The 15,719-nt window shown below is 44.7% G+C and overlaps 1 protein-coding gene across 1 annotated transcript; it reads right to left on the bottom strand.

Annotated features, from left to right (window-relative positions):
• Positions 1 to 5,625: 5,625 nt before the first annotated feature.
• LOC125517009 lies at positions 5,626 to 11,597 on the bottom strand. The gene is made up of 4 exons (XM_048682245.1): positions 11,582 to 11,597; positions 9,775 to 10,896; positions 8,235 to 8,334; positions 5,626 to 5,832 (listed from the first exon to the last, which is right to left on the bottom strand). Exons 1-3 carry the CDS (start codon positions 11,595 to 11,597, stop codon positions 8,282 to 8,284), a joined length of 1,191 nt encoding a protein of 396 aa, XP_048538202.1. The 3' UTR covers positions 5,626 to 5,832; positions 8,235 to 8,281.
• Between the last annotated feature and the right edge of the window lie 4,122 nt (positions 11,598 to 15,719).

The raw sequence follows: 15,719 nt of genomic DNA, 5'->3' as shown, positions 1-15,719 counted from the left end.
CTCTCGTTGATCTTAAGCTCTGCATGTGAGGGGCCTGTCCTCAAGGGATCGTTCTTTAGTTCATCCAAAGATTTCTTCAAAGATTTTATCTCTTTTCTCACACTTCCAAACGTGTCACGGCTCCACCTTCCCAGGTCGCTTGCAAGGTTCTATAGTTTCTGACGCAGCTCATCCACTGTCGAGCATGGCGGGCTTGCACCCCATCCCTGGTTTATTACATCTCGAAAACTGTCATGTCTCTCCCACATTGTTTCATATCTAAAAGGACAATTGACTCGATCGTTGGTCCCGGCATCCGGATTCAGCAGCAATGGAGAGTGATCCGAAGTGACTCCCGTCAAGTGTGTTACCGATGCCAAGGGAAATGTTGACAGCCAATCAAAATTCACTAGAGCTCGGTCAAGTCTACATCGTGTGTAAGTTCCTCCCATTACTTTCTTCTCGAAGGTCCAAAAATTACCTTTGTAGCCTAAGTCGAGCAGCATGCAAACATCTAAAACATCACGAAAAGCTTGGATTTGAGCATTACTCCGCTGTCCAATACCATGATGTTCATCTGGACGCAAAACTTCGTTGAAATCACCCAAACAGAGCCAAGGAAGGGTGCTCAAAGTACTGACGTTTTTCAGAGTTGTCCAGGTTTGATGCCTCAAGTGTGTCTGCGCCTCCCCGTATACACATGTCATCCTCCACTGCTCTTTGCCTGGTTCCTCGACGGATACATCTAGATGATAATCAGAATAACCAAGAATTTCAACATTTATTAAATTGTTCCAAAACAAACCTATTCCTCCACTTCTTCCTCTACTGATCACAGCATAAGCGCTATCAAAACCCAACGTGCCAGCTAATGCTTCTACCCTACCACTTTCCAACTGTGTTTCAACAATGCATAAAAGGGTAGGGGCAAATTGCCTCGCGAAATCACGAAGATCTCAAACTGTCGCGGCTTTGCCCGCACCGCGACAGTTCCAACAGAAAATATTCATTGGGCTCGGCAGCGCCCCTCGAAGGAGCCCGCCAATGAAGAGACGATCCTGCCAAGACCGGCACTGTTTTCCAAATCATCCTCCCCTGCATCTGTACTCATCTTGGTCCTCTTTTGGTCCTGTTTACTGCTCGGACTAGCTGGAACCGTTGAGGGAGCTGGAAGCGAGAGCATCGCTCCCTGGCTTGTGTCGCTCGTTGCATTGTTCCCCGGCTGTATCACATGTTGTGTTTGGGCCGGCGCTCTCTTTCTGTTATTGTCTGCATCATTCATAACCGTATCTGACGCACTGCCAAAACCCTCTTTCCCGTCGCCGCCCTTATCATGATCATAGCGCGGCTCGGTTGCACGACCAGCACGACCTCCTCTCCGGCCGCCTCTACGGCCTCGACCACCTCCCGGCCCCTGTCCGGTTCTGAAAACCCAAGAAGCACGCAAATCTTTGAAAACCAAGGATGACGGAGGGTGGATTCCATTGCCATGTTCTTTGAACTGATGTCCAAGCATACCACAAACCGCACACCAATCGGGAGTTTCTCATATTTTAGCCTATATATTTGACGCTTCCCATCCCTTATCATCGACACAACATTCTTCAGCGGCTTGTCGACATTGATCCTGATCCATACACGATGGAAATTGCCCGTGAAATCTTGTGACTGTGGCTCGGCATATAAGACTTCTCCGACTTTTGCTGCTAAAGATGGCACAAGATGAGCGTATAAGGGTGGTACATCATGGATCTGCAACCAAATCTCAATTGTATCCAACAAAACCGTTGATGGTTTAGCCAATCCATCATACGGTTTGATAATAACAGCATCCCCTCGAAAGTGCCATGGACCATCACGTGTTACTCTCTCCCAATCATCCAAGCAAGAGAACTGCACCGTGTATAGATTATCTTCCAAAGGCTTGAACTGCACCTCCTGAGCAAGATCCCAAGCGGCCCTCATGTTTTTGAAAAACCAATATTGGCTATAGGTCTTTGGCGAGTGAACCCTAGTGAGAGCAATCCACTGTGCCGCCTCTACCGGGGCCTCTTTTTCATCAAACACCACGTCATCTAGATCCTCCTCCCGAAGACCTAGTTCCTTCATCAGTGCCGTCACATCATCCGGATCCGTAGGTCCTGAACGCAACCCCGATGCTCCGTCTGACGCCATTACTCCTCGAACCCTAACCCGATCAACAATGAAACCGGGCCTCTGCAGGAACCCTAGGCACCTCCCACTCCCCCGCCCCACCCAGGACCGAAGAGACTAGCAGCTCTCGATCGTCAGAGGAGGACCAGGGAGGAGTACGGGGGCAGGGAAGGCAAAGTCTCAACGGCGGCGATCGGAATCGCCCCGAGAGGAAGAAACCCTGGCTACAGCAGGGAAACCCTGCTGCTTCCAACTGTTCTTTTTTTTTGCGGGCAAATCAGAGAGCTTTATTCAGATAAACGCATTCCCCGGACAGTCAGCCAGAAGGCTGGTCATAAGGAAGCTAGGGGATTCAGCAAGCCAAGTTTCGGTCACATTCAAAGTGCACGCATGTTTTGCACAAAGATGTGCCGGCACATTAGCTGCCCTGTGTACATGATCAATATCAAAGGAAGTGAAAAAACTAATAAGCTCTCCTATTTCTAACAAGATCGGAGCCACAATAGAACGGGAATTGTGGCGAGTTTTCCATAGCGTCACCAGCTCCAAACAGTCAACCTCTATTATCACATGCCGGAAGCCTCGAAGTGTAGCAAAAAGAACTCCTTCTCGCAGCGAAAAGGCCTAAATGATGAGGGGATCAGACACCCCTAAATATGGTTTACTCCATGCTCCCAGAAACGCATTAGACGAACGGGCGACTCTACCTGCACCCCCTCGTCCTTCTGCCAAATTCAGCGCTCCATCTGTATTGATTTTAACAACACCCACATCAGGTGGACACCATCCAAAGCCCGGCAGGACCAAAGCCTCCTTCCTAGGAAGCTGTAACAAAGCTATCGCTTCTTTTGTTGCTCGCATGGTTGAGACTGGATCCCGTCCTATCTCCCATGTTTAATCCGATTTCTGGAATGCCATATAGACCACATAATAGTTGTGATCTTAGCCCGGTCATCCACAGTGAAAATTGGGCCACATGTGATATCACGTGCCCATGAATCCTGAGAGAGGTTTGGTAGTCGGAGATTGAACCATGCACATGCCTCCTCCCAGAATGGACGAGCATGTGGGCAGGAGATGAGAGCATGTTGCAGGTCTTCTTCCCCAGACCCACACACTTTGCAGCTACTGATATCTGCAATATGATGATACTTGAGCGTACTTTCATCAGGCAAAATCCCCCTAAGCACTCTCCACCAGAACACTCTAACTTTTGGAATCACATTTAGTTTCCATAGGGCTTTCCACATCTGCTTATCAGTCTCTGAGGTCTCGGTAGCCGTCCCTTCTTCCAGAGCGAAACGCTCTTTCTGAGTCACTAGAGCACGGTACGCCGTCTTAACAGTGTAGTTACCCGATCTGTCAAACGCCCACGCAGGGAAATCATGTCCCCCTCCTTGCCGAATTGGTATGTTCAAAATGGCAGCCGCATTGGAGGCAACAAAAATATCCTGAATCAATTCCTGTCGCCACGTCCAGTTAGCCGTGTCTATCAAATCAGACACCTTCTCTACACCTGTGTTTACTGGTCTTGAGATAGGAGTCATAGTGATCGTACCTGGAATCCACTTATCAGTCCACACTGATATGGTAGAGCCATCTCCTACACGTGTAATCAAACCAACTTTAAGGGCATCTCTTCCCGCAATAATGGCTCTCCAAGTAGCCGAAGCCGTCTTTGGTGTCGTTGCTTGCATGAAATCAGAATCTGGGAAATATCGCCCCTTTAGAACTCTTGCACACACAGAGTTTGGATTTGTTAAAAAACGCCATCCGTGTTTGCCCAACATTGCAAGATTGAACTGCTGCAAATCTCTGAACCCCATACCCCCATTACACTTGGGTGTAGCTAACTCTTTCCAAGAAACCCAGTGCATCGATCTTTTGTCAAGTGAACTACTCCAAAAATATTTCGCCATGGGAGAAGTTAAACTCTTTCGAACCTTCTTGTTCAACAAAAAAGTACTCATTGGGTACGTCGGAATAGCTTGTATGACTGATTTCAGAAGTGTCTCGCGTCCAGCACATGCTAAGAGCTTCTCCGACCACCCTTGGATTTTACCACGAGCTCTCTCTCCCAAATGATCAAAAGTCCCGCTTGTGATGCGCCCCACAGCAGTGGGCAAACCCAAATACTTCTCGCTGAAAGCCTCCACTTGAATATTCAAAGAAGCCTTCATCGCAATCTTAACAGAATCAGGTGTGTTAGTAGAAAAGAAAATGGAACTTTTGTCACAATTAACACGCTGACATGAAGCGTCACCGTATATTCTCAGAATCTCATTCAATCTTAGAGCACTTTCATCCTTTGCATTAATGAAAATCAAACTATCATCTGCAGACAGCAAATGAGTGACCCAAGGAGATCGATAGCTAACACGCAATCCCCGGTCAACAGTACCTCCATTGTAGCTCTTGAGCAATGAGGAAAAACCTTCCCCGCAAAGCAGGAATAAATAAGGCGAAATAGGATCGCCTTGTCGAAGTCCTTTGGTAGGAGTGAAGCACGGCAGGAGCTCACCATTTACCCGGACAGAGAAATGTACAGAGGTCACACACTTCATAATTAGCCTGACGAAAATCATGCTGAAACCAAGTTTGATTAGTATAGCTTCCAAGTAATGCCACTCGACACGATCGTAGGCCTTCATCATATCTAGCTTGACTGCGCAAGAGTAATTTTTTCCCTTCTTCCTCCTCTTCATAGTGTGCACACTTTCATATGCCACTAGGACATTATCAGTGATCAGGCGACCGGGAACAATCACTAGGGTACTAATGCATAGTGCATCTGACCTCCATATTGCAAAATACATACACCTCGATAGGGCCTTGAAATTTTGGGTCGGACCAATCTCCCAATGGGTGACATCGACCCAATGGACCCAATAGGTAACGGCTGAATGTACAAATTGGATGCTCCATGCTTCTGCTTAAGATATCTCTTGGATGTAAGTAATTAAACGAGTCATGCATGCACGTCAAGAATCAGTTGGTGTGGTATAGAATTTGTATTCTCAGCTCTGAATCCGCATCAGAGCTGAAAGTTAACTATGTATCTCTGAATGTTTCAGACTTGACCTGTCCTTACAACCAAGTCAAATGGGAAGCTACATCTACATATAGGAAGCATTTAAAGATCAAATCAAATCAGAGCTGAATGTTAACAAACAACAATTTCATAACAAGCTACCAATATGCTTTCATCTTGATCCGTGTGCATGATCAGATTGTGGTGTGTAATGCGACCGTGTGTAATGTAACTGGGCTTCACCTGGGCCGAGCACTGCAATTTTTATCCCGGAATCTAAAAAATAAAGGCGGTTATCAATGTGCAGAAGCTAATCCATATGACTAAAATAGTTCAAACATAACATAACTCATCTGATTCCACGTGTCTGAAGAAAGAAAGCAGAATAACTGAACGTTCATTACTGAGACTGAGAAGCGGATAAAAATTCAGCACACACACATGGGACATCACGGGTCTAATTCATCCAAGCAAGTCACTGTGTCTTCATGCCAATTAACTAACTTTTACAGAAAATACATTACATGCGTGAATTAACATGATGTTCAGATTACATTATAGTCATGAGCGAACAAAATGTTCAAATTAATTCCTACAAGTCCACTACAGCGAACCTACAGCAAACAAGCCGTCTGCATCTCAGCCACCAGAACGGTAACTCCAGGTACCTGCAGAGCAACCAACATCATCAGCCAAACACCGAGACCAATATGTAAATTTTTATTGAAGCTGCTACAGCGGACAAAAGCCGGCCTAAAACATTTTCACTTCCATAAAACAAGATTGAGATACAACACAGTAGCTACAGCACGTAGCACCCAACATACACAAGTGACAGGGAACAACAGAGGAACAACCAGAAACGAGCTACGACAAGCAGCGAACACCAAGAATTTAGCACCCATCACCACTGGGCAGATCGCGAAGAGCGGGAACCACCATCACAAATAGAGGGAACCAGAGCACTATGCAATGCAACAAAACCTCAGGCGCCTTCAAAGGGCACTAAACACCAAGACCTCACCACCGCCATGAGACCCCAAGAGATAGGTCAACCATCAGCACCACGATGACCAAGGCATCGGTCGCCGCCACAGATCATTCCACCGCACAAGAGAAGGATCTGAGGCTTTCGCCCAGAGCACAGGAAAGGGCGGGCAACGGTAGCTCCCCAATGACGCCTCCATGAAGGGAAGCGGCTCCCGAAGGCGTCACCATCGACGTTGCCGACGAGGTTGGCACTAGGCTTTCGCCTGAGGCATCCCAGGCCCAGTCATCTCACAACTTTGGTATGACTTAGGTAGTTAGCATTCCTTAATTATCACTGTGGAACTAGTGCCAAAAGCACAAAGCTGAATCTTCTCAGCATTACTGGACAAAACCAACAATAGAAATTGCGAACATCAATAAGACAGTGGTTTGTTGAAAATAAATAAGTAATTTTGTACTGGTATGCCTTCTATTGTTAACATATCCTCAAGTTTCTTGCTTTGACTAAAGGAGAAGCTACATGATCAGTGGCCTTGGAGTCAAACACTGAACAGCCTACCTTATGAGATAGTTTGAAACATTATGTTATGATGTGCATGTGGATATGACTGACTATGAGGAGCTCATGTAATAGTAAACAGAAACATTTGATTTTTATCTGATTGGCATATATGTTGATACTACTTTGGTCCAAAACTCCAAATAGAAGTCCATTTTTATAAGACTATGCACAGCATAAAAGGCAAAACTTTAACCATTAGTCTTGATGATAATATGATATAAAACATGAAGAAGTGCAATTTTGTTGAAAGCACTTTTGGTGATGAATCTAGCCATGTAATTTTTATATCATGTGTTCAATAAAATTTATTAAGCACCTGTGGTAACTAAAACAGAAGAAATCAGACTGCACATAAACCATGTAATAATCTGTTTGGATTAGACAAGCTATATTGTAGGCTAATGGCCAAATGACCAATTACGTGTGTGCAGCTAGACAGACAAACTAATACTCCCTCCGTCCCAAAATAAGTGTCTCAACCTTACAAAGTTGTACTAAGGTTGAGACACTTATTTTGGGATGGAGGGAGTATATGTTGAGAAAATATTTAAGCAAGCAGGCTAAATAGCATAATTGTCCATAAGAAATTAGTAATGCAGGAAAAACGACAAATAGTAGTATAAGATCTAATGAGGACATACTCTTGGAGTATTGTGACAGTCTAAAATGTAGCACTAGGCATTATAACATTCCTAAATGAGCAGCAAGGTTAAATGGCATAGCTATAAGCCTGCATAACCAAAGGAATTCAAAACCAAATGCTAAGAGATTTTTAGTTATCAATAAACTGTGTAGATGGATAATATATAAATCAAAACTGAGGACTTGATAGATCCATGAACACATAAAGAATTTAAAAATCAAAAGGTAATGTACCAACCAGTAAAAGTAAGACCAGAAAATGTTGAAGAAGCATAGTACTACTCCCTCCGTCCGAAAATACTTGTCATCAAAATGGATAAAAAGAGATGTATCTAAAACTAATATATGTCTAGATACATCCCCTTCTATTCATTTTGATGACAACTATTTCTGGACGGAGGGAGTACTACTTAGCATTGCATTCTCATCTATGAGGAGGCACGAACACAGCAATAAGGAATGGGAAAGGGAAAGGGTCCCAAGTCAACTGTCATCTGGGAAGCTAGAGGGAGATAAGCGCTTGCATTATCAGAAGGAACTAGAGAACTAAGGATGAAGTAAACCCGCAACAAGGCAGTATGATAGAAGGGAGGGCAAGCTAAAAAGCAAATCCAGTAGCTGGGTAAAGGCACATTACGAAGCGGATGGAAAGCTGCTGGGGAAGGGATGAGGAAGCAGCACATACAGAAGAGATCCAGGAAGCAGACTGCCATGAGAGCATGACAGGAGGTAGCCAGGTGAGGAACGGTTTAGTAAAGCCTCGTATGGAGAATCTTGGGAGTCCTCTCTTTACATTTGGTACTTGTAGAAGTAGCATCTTTTACAACAAAAGTAACATTTCAGATACATCAACTTACATGCAGAAGATAAGCTTACCTGATCAACCAATATATCATGATAGTGTATCTGATCAGCCAGTCACCTTAAGCATTGTTCAAAAGTTCAGCTCGACCATGTTCACCTCCAACATCTGTTTCTAGAAGGATAATAAGTCAAATAACCAATTATATTCCAAAAGAAAACGAGTAGATATGAGAAGACATCAAGGAGATATTCAGATAAACCTATGGGTGTAATTTTAGAAAGGAAAAAAAAATTGGGTTAAACAACATTAGGAATGGGTAGACAAAACCACACTTCTGGTCAACTTCGAGGAATATCCCTCAAAACAGCATTATATTCATAAATAACATAAAAATGAAGAACATGCAGCCTCAGACAATTGGCTAATCAGAAAAGATAAGTTATCTAGAATTACTCATTTCACGCCATATCAAACATAACAGATATGCTCATACTAATACATCCTAGCAACAGAAGTGATCATGAAAATTCAGATTAAGATTATATTAGTAAATGAATCTAGGCTGAAAATATGAAATGAACTCTTTTTTTTTTAAATGCTGGTGCCAATGGACTTGCCACTCACAGCAGGACTCGCCTCCAAGTGATAAAATCCTCAATTGTTTCGTAAATTTGAAAACAAGTCATTATTATTGATTTACAAACATTAGAAGATTAGCAGGGATAACAATATTCAATGACGAAACTGTACGTAGCATTAAGCTTCCAACTGCATGTATTAAGCTATATACATTTGACATTCCTAAATTTGAAACCCTTTCATTTTTGTGGATTTACAAATATTAGAAGATCAGCAGGGTTAACAATATTGAATGACCGAACTGTAACTAGCATTAAGCTTCCAACTGCATGTATTAAGCTATATACATTTGACATTCTAGTTTTCATGTCGTTATCTTCAACTTCCAGCTGTTATGTAGTATCTCATCGTGAGGGGAAAAAACTGCACTGCAGCTATGCACTACCACTACCATATAATGTTCTTGCATATGTGAATAGGCAGGCAAAAATGACATTTAGTTCAATTATTATACGGATAATTTTCAACTTGGTGTTACCTGTTTTATTCTATGGATCTTCATATGCTAAAATTGCAAACAGAAAGCCTGCTAGACTTAAAATCCAATGATAGTAACAATTGTACAATAGTAGTAGTAATAATAATAGTGTCAGAATATTCGAAAGAATGTTGCTACTTTTTCTCGACAAAGAAGGAATCCCCAATCCCCCTCAGCTTCAATCACAATAATCACGCCACACTAGAACAATGATAACCTGCCACCTGGCTACATAAAAACTGGTGACATGTAGTACTGTACTAGATACCGCTGACAAATACTTTGTCCAACTCAGAAGCATTACATAGAATGCCACCACAGAACAATAGCGCTACATAATGAAGAGATCATGAAGCAGAAATATAAATAACCGATATGACACTACTTAGAATTATTAGCTTAGTACCAAAGGATGTGAACAACATTCCATCAACCAATTATCCAAAAAATAACCTGTTTTTGTCATGCCCACATTGTGAAAGGCATGCTATTACCTGCAGTATACACACTTTCAAATGGATGGTAGTGAGATTTTCTTTTGGTTTCAGATAGCTTTTTGAACTGCAATGAGTGAAGCTGGAGTGCAAAGAGGCCGATAAATGTCCCCAGGAACACCATCCTGTTTTCCTCAGCAAACCCAAGTATCATAATGCTGCCCTTCTCTGGATTAAGGGAAAGTAGCTTGTCCAATTCAATAGTTTTTTCCAGCCCCCATGAGGCAACACCGTCGAAATGAATCTTCCGCTTCCATAATTGCAGGGTGAAGTCTGTCAGCATGAGGAAACCCAGCCCACCACTATCTGCCCTTATAACCGTGATGTGACCTTCATACTTATACACATCCTCGGGCATCCGTATTACAGCCAGACTCTGCCTCTGAAGATCAAATTCAAGGATGCTTGATGAATCATCAGTAAGAGTCCAGTAAAGAGAGTCCCCGAGAAGCATTGCGGGCGCTTCCATAATTGTGATGCCAAATAAGTAGATATGAAGGTTTGACTGGGAGTCGAGGTCGGACGGAATGGGTGTCGAGATGAGGTTACCCCACGCGCCGGTCTCCGACGAGTAAAAGCAGGCGAGCGCTGCTTGTCGACGATGCAGATCGAGTCTGCGTGTTGCTACACAGACCACCTGGAAGTGATGGGTGTCTCCCGCAGCACGAAGCACCGCCCCGTTGATCAGCACCACCTCTTCCGTGTCGAATAGCGCGGGGATGGCTAGGTGGTACTGGTCGCCGGTGATGGTGTCCCACACGAGGAATCGGTGGTGCCGCGTCTTGTCGGCGATGAGCACGAGGCCATGGCGGCAGTTGAGTAGCTTAAAGCCGTTATAGTGGCCGGACTGGAAAGAGAGGCGGCCAGGAGGGACACGGTTGGGGGCCTTGAGAGCAGGTAGAAAGGAGATACCGTGAGGTTCTTGGACGAAGCAACCGAGGAGGGGAGGGCTGCGGCGGTGGTGGATCTGGAAGCGGCGGAGGAAGCCGGGGTCGGAGACGAGGCGGCGCCAACGCTTGCAGACGAGGGAGGCGCGGGGGAGGGAGGAGGGCTGCGGCGGGAGGCGGAGGAGGATCTCGGGGAGTAGGTTTTCGTCATCCAGCGGCGGCTGCTCATCTCGCCCTAGTCACTGACGCGATGGGGGATCTGGTGAAATAAAGAGCAGGCCGTGTAACAGAGAAGAAGAAGTCGTCAAGGGCCCAGAACTGGGCTGGACACAAAAGCCCACGTTGGGTGCTAATTTATGATTTCGAGCCCAGTAGCCGAACGTATAAAAAAACACCTCTTAAACTGGTTTCGGAGGGCTGTTTTGCAGACGGCAAATAATTTCTTTGATTCTTTTGTTGCTGCCTCTCACCACATAATTGCTTCTTTCTTCGCCCATTTTCTCTTGTTATATGTTTCTTCTTATGACATAGAGGAAAGAAGAATCGTTCTGATGACTGTTATCCTCATAGTGTCCAATTTGCAGTGCAACAACACACAATGAGAAATGAAGTTATGATTGTTGGAAATTATATAGGCTATCCTCTAGTTTCTTTGTTTTTCTGTGGTACCGTTCACAATGCATAATAAGGCTAGTGAGCATGGACATATTTACAGACTCTATTTTTAGGGTTTTTTTTAATATTATTACCATCAGTTCTCGAAAAATTCTTATGATTCCTGAGCAATGTCACCAACCACAATCAGGCACGCCAGTTTTCAAGTCTAGCACATATGTGTAAGTCATATATTCCATGATAAGATTGTATGTATAAGATCAATTTTCAATGTAATCATGTGGTCAACAGTCTGCAAAACAAACCCAACTCTTTCGCCATGTGCTATCTTAGGAAAAACATTGCATCTATAAAACATTTCAGTAGACTCGACCATAATAAATTCCTCTATTTGTATTCCAGCATAGTCGTCCTTAACACATGAAGTATTACTTCCTCGAGTGAAACTCCACATCAACGACTCCCCTTCACATACATCAATAATAAGAATAATTCCACATTGAGTTAAGTGAGAAGGCTAGTATTCTTTTACCAGCATTGTTGAATATTGAGCGATGTTTTAAATAGCACTTTGTAGCATTTGGAGGGGCATGTGTGTTATAGGACAATTTAGCGCATAAACGCTTCCGCCACTATTTGTCATACTCACTATTTACATCTTTGACATTGGGAAAATATATTGGTGGAGTTGGCCTGGAACCGTTGTTAGGGTTTCAAGTGACAAAGAGAGTGCATGGAGCGATTTCTAATCTCCCATGATGCGTTTTTTTTCTTGCCCATGTATTCCATCGTTGCTCTCATCCTTCAATCGTGTTTGATTTGCCACTTGCGTGGTGAACCGGGGGCAGGGGGTCTAGAGATCTTTCCCACCATTGGAGCGTTGAATGGAAAGAAGGTTTAGGGTTTGGAGAGATAGGTGAAGATGATGAGTTCCTGTAATCCAGGAAAGAAGAAAGAGAGGGTAGATAAGGTAGTAATAATGAATCTGACCGAGAGGGGGAGCCAAAATTGGTCGTGGATGACATAGAAGGGGAGGGTTCCAAGTTGTGTGATGATTCAAAAAGTTATGTATTGAAGAGTGATGCATGTCAACACAAGGGCAATCCAATGGGCTTGTTTTTAGCTCAGTGGGTGAGAACATGTTTGTTGCCAATCTAGAGACAAAACATGATAGATATTGCATCTACATCTAGGAAGGAGGTACATGGACTATATGCAAGCATGTTGTGGAGATAGAGGTATTTGATTTTGTTCGAAGCCTCATAACCAGAAGTTCGAGAGACCTCGGTGTAATTTATATTTTGTTTGATCTGTTATTCGCTTCTGGTATACTTTTATATTATTTTAACACAGTAAAATTGCATATGCTCACATACACGCACATACAATTTTTACTTTTGATACATTTTTATAATATATTCTTGTCCTTTACACGAAAGAAAGAAAATATTGTTGGAGTGAGGCCTTTTGGTTCTAGGGCCCCATGGAGCTTGAGATTTTCAAAAGTTCAAAAAAAAATCAACTTTTTAAGTTAAAAAAAACTGAAAAAATACACAAGTACTTATAGATGTATACTAGACGTGTGTAAAATTTCATTATGAAATACATTTTGATGTAAGTTTATAAAAAAATCACGTCCTATTATAGTGAATAGTACTACATGTGCTAGAAATACATGGTTTTGTTATTTTTTGCAGCTCGCACATAAATGTATTCGCCACGAGACTTTATAGACAAGTGGTATACATCTATAGGTATGTGTGTATTTGTTTTTCACAATTTTTTGAAACCTAAAAGTTTGACTTTTTCTTTGAAATTTTGAAATTTCAGGTTCCATGGAGCTCCAGATCCATTCACAATTTCTGATATTCACTACCGGACTCGCGCTCTATGCCTACGGCCACGGGCCGTCGGCATAGGCCCCTAAGCCGTCGGCATAGATCTATGCCTACGATTGCCGTCGGCATAGGCCCGTCGGCGTAGATATCGTCAGCGTAGTCTTGTCAGACCGTCGGCATAGTATAGCCGTCGGCATAGGGGCCTATGCCGACGGCCTGACGTCAGCCGTCGGCATAGTATAGCCGTCGGCAGTGTTTTTCGTCTGACGGCAACGGACGGCGCCGTCAAAAGCGCCGACGAATCACGCAACGCCACGTCGCAGAGCTATGCCGACGGCAATGCCGTCGGCATACCTCTGCCACGTGGCAACCCCTGGTACTCCTGGTGGCAGGGCTATGCCTACAGCAAAGCGCCTTCCGTGAAGGGGGTCACATTCCGGAGCCGCGTGTCGTTTGTTTGCACCTGACAGCACACTTCCAGACATGTAAGAGGACCTGGCGCAAGATTTGATGGCATAGCTAGCCCCCAAAGGCCCCCGACCACACTCGTAGACATGCGAAGAACAATCCATGGTGGGGGATTTTTTCACATACTCCTGCATCTTACAAAAATATAAGAAATTGCCACACATATTATATCATATGTGTCTCACTGTGTAAAAATCTCATGAATTGATTACGCTTCAAGTGTTCAGGAATATTTATGCAACGCCAAAACCGCAGAAGGATTACTTCGAGCTTCAAGTGTTCAGGAATATTCATGCAACGCCAAAACTGCAGACTTCGATTGCATCGCCGTTCATGAGGGCAAACCTCACACCGGAGCCGCGTATTGCCTCTTTAGACATGGCACACATCTTTTCGACATGTATGAGGACTCGTCGCGATGCTCTGGTGGCATTGTCCCCCACCAAGGCCCCCGGTCAGCCGAACCCTGGACAAGTTGACCCGGAAATCTACGCCTTTGACTTTCACCGGACGAGCTTTGACCAATGGACGTTTTCACCTGGTTGTGATAGGTCGGCCCATAGGAACACTTGAGAACAAGGTCTGGGACAAACCCACCATAAGATTCCCTTCGTGTCAACCCGACATGGCCGTTTCCTCCCTCCAAGTGACAACGGCATCGGCGTCCATGAAGGGTCACACTCCTGAGCCAGTTGCCTTTGCACCCGCCACCACAATCCTTGAAACAGTCTGATGAAGCAAACATGATTTAAGTTTGTTCAAATTTGAAACATAGTATAGCACATAATCCTTTCAAGATTCTGATAAAAAACCATATGAATTTCGTCAAAATCAATCCAAGTATCAATTACTTATGATTTTAATAAAGCAGAAGGACCTATATGCAAAAGTACAGGAGGCCACATTTCTAACATACTCAAAAACAAAACTGGACTGGATATTCATAATCTATGGAAAATTCTACCCTAAATCGATGTATAATTTGTGTATGTTTTAGATAAGTTAGATTTAAATTAAACAAAATTTAACTTAAAAATAAAAATAATTTAGAATAAAAACAAATAATATCTATGCCTACGGCCATGCCGTAGGCATAGTTCTCGGCCAGGGGCTGCCAGGAGGTGCCACGTGGCGGGGCTATGCCTACGGCAAGGCCGTAGGCATAGATGGAAAACTATGCCTACGGCTTTGCCGTCGGCATAGATCTGCCACGTGGCAGCTCCTAGTAAAAAAATATAGATAATATCTATGCTGACGGCCGCCGTCAGGGCCGTCGGCATAGATTTGACGGCGTCAGCCCGCCGTTTGTCCCTGGGCCACCAGGGCCACATCTATGCCGACAGCCTAACTATGCCTACGGCCACCGTAGGCATAGATCGATATATGCCGACGGCCTAACTATGCCTACGGCTGCGTAGCCATAGATGGAGGTATGCCGACGGCTTCTCTATGCCGACGGCTTTTCCCAGGCCGTCTGCGTAGCTCGAGTTATGCCGACGGCCTCGACAAAAAGCCGTCGGCATAGATAAGGCCGTAGGCATATAGGGTTATTCCGGTAGTGGGTAGTGATTGCTGTTTGTTTTATCCACCTAAGGCTACGGGCTTGCAACAAGCGTGTGCGCGCAGCTTCCACACTTTTACTCTAGCTGTTCAGTCACTTCAGCCGTTATTACTAGCCACCTCTGACTCTTCTCCGTTCTCACACTCCGCCGCCGCATTTGACCAACCCATCCATCGCCCCCCGCGCAGAGGCAGCACAAGCACACCGCCGGCCGTAATCGATCGAGGCGAGGGACGACGGCGAAGCAACCCGGCCGTCGGTAACGCCGCCGCACCCCTGGTTATCAAGCAAGGTACGTTCGCCGCGTCCATCACGCTTAAAGTCTGCTCTGTATTTGGGCTGTCCGCCGGCCGGCCACCGTGCCCAAAACCCTAGTTCGATTGCATTCCAGTGCCACTTTATTCTAATCCAACGTAGTAGGATGGATTCGGCCGATTTCTGGCTGGAGGATCTAATAGTCTCGCCTGACGCCCGAGAAGATCCGTCCAGCACCACCACGCCGCCCGCCGTCCCTCGCGACGGGCTCGGCCTCGATTTCGAGCTCTTGCCGGCAGGCAATGGCGCCCGATCCCCTCC

The sequence above is a fragment of the Triticum urartu genome, chromosome 6 (genome assembly GCF_003073215.2).
Source record: "Triticum urartu cultivar G1812 chromosome 6, Tu2.1, whole genome shotgun sequence".
In the NCBI taxonomy this organism is placed as follows: domain Eukaryota; kingdom Viridiplantae; phylum Streptophyta; class Magnoliopsida; order Poales; family Poaceae; genus Triticum; species Triticum urartu.
The sequence above is the reverse complement of the archived record's forward strand: the minus strand, read 5'-3'. Positions and strand labels throughout refer to the sequence as shown.

What these genes read in the sequence shown, in the direction of transcription:
- LOC125517009 (XM_048682245.1), bottom strand. An exon ending in TGAAAGTGTGTATACTGCAG is followed by an intron (nt 8,335 to 9,774) that starts GTAATAGCATGC and finishes TTATCCTTCTAG; the next exon opens with AAACAGATGTTGGAGGTGAA.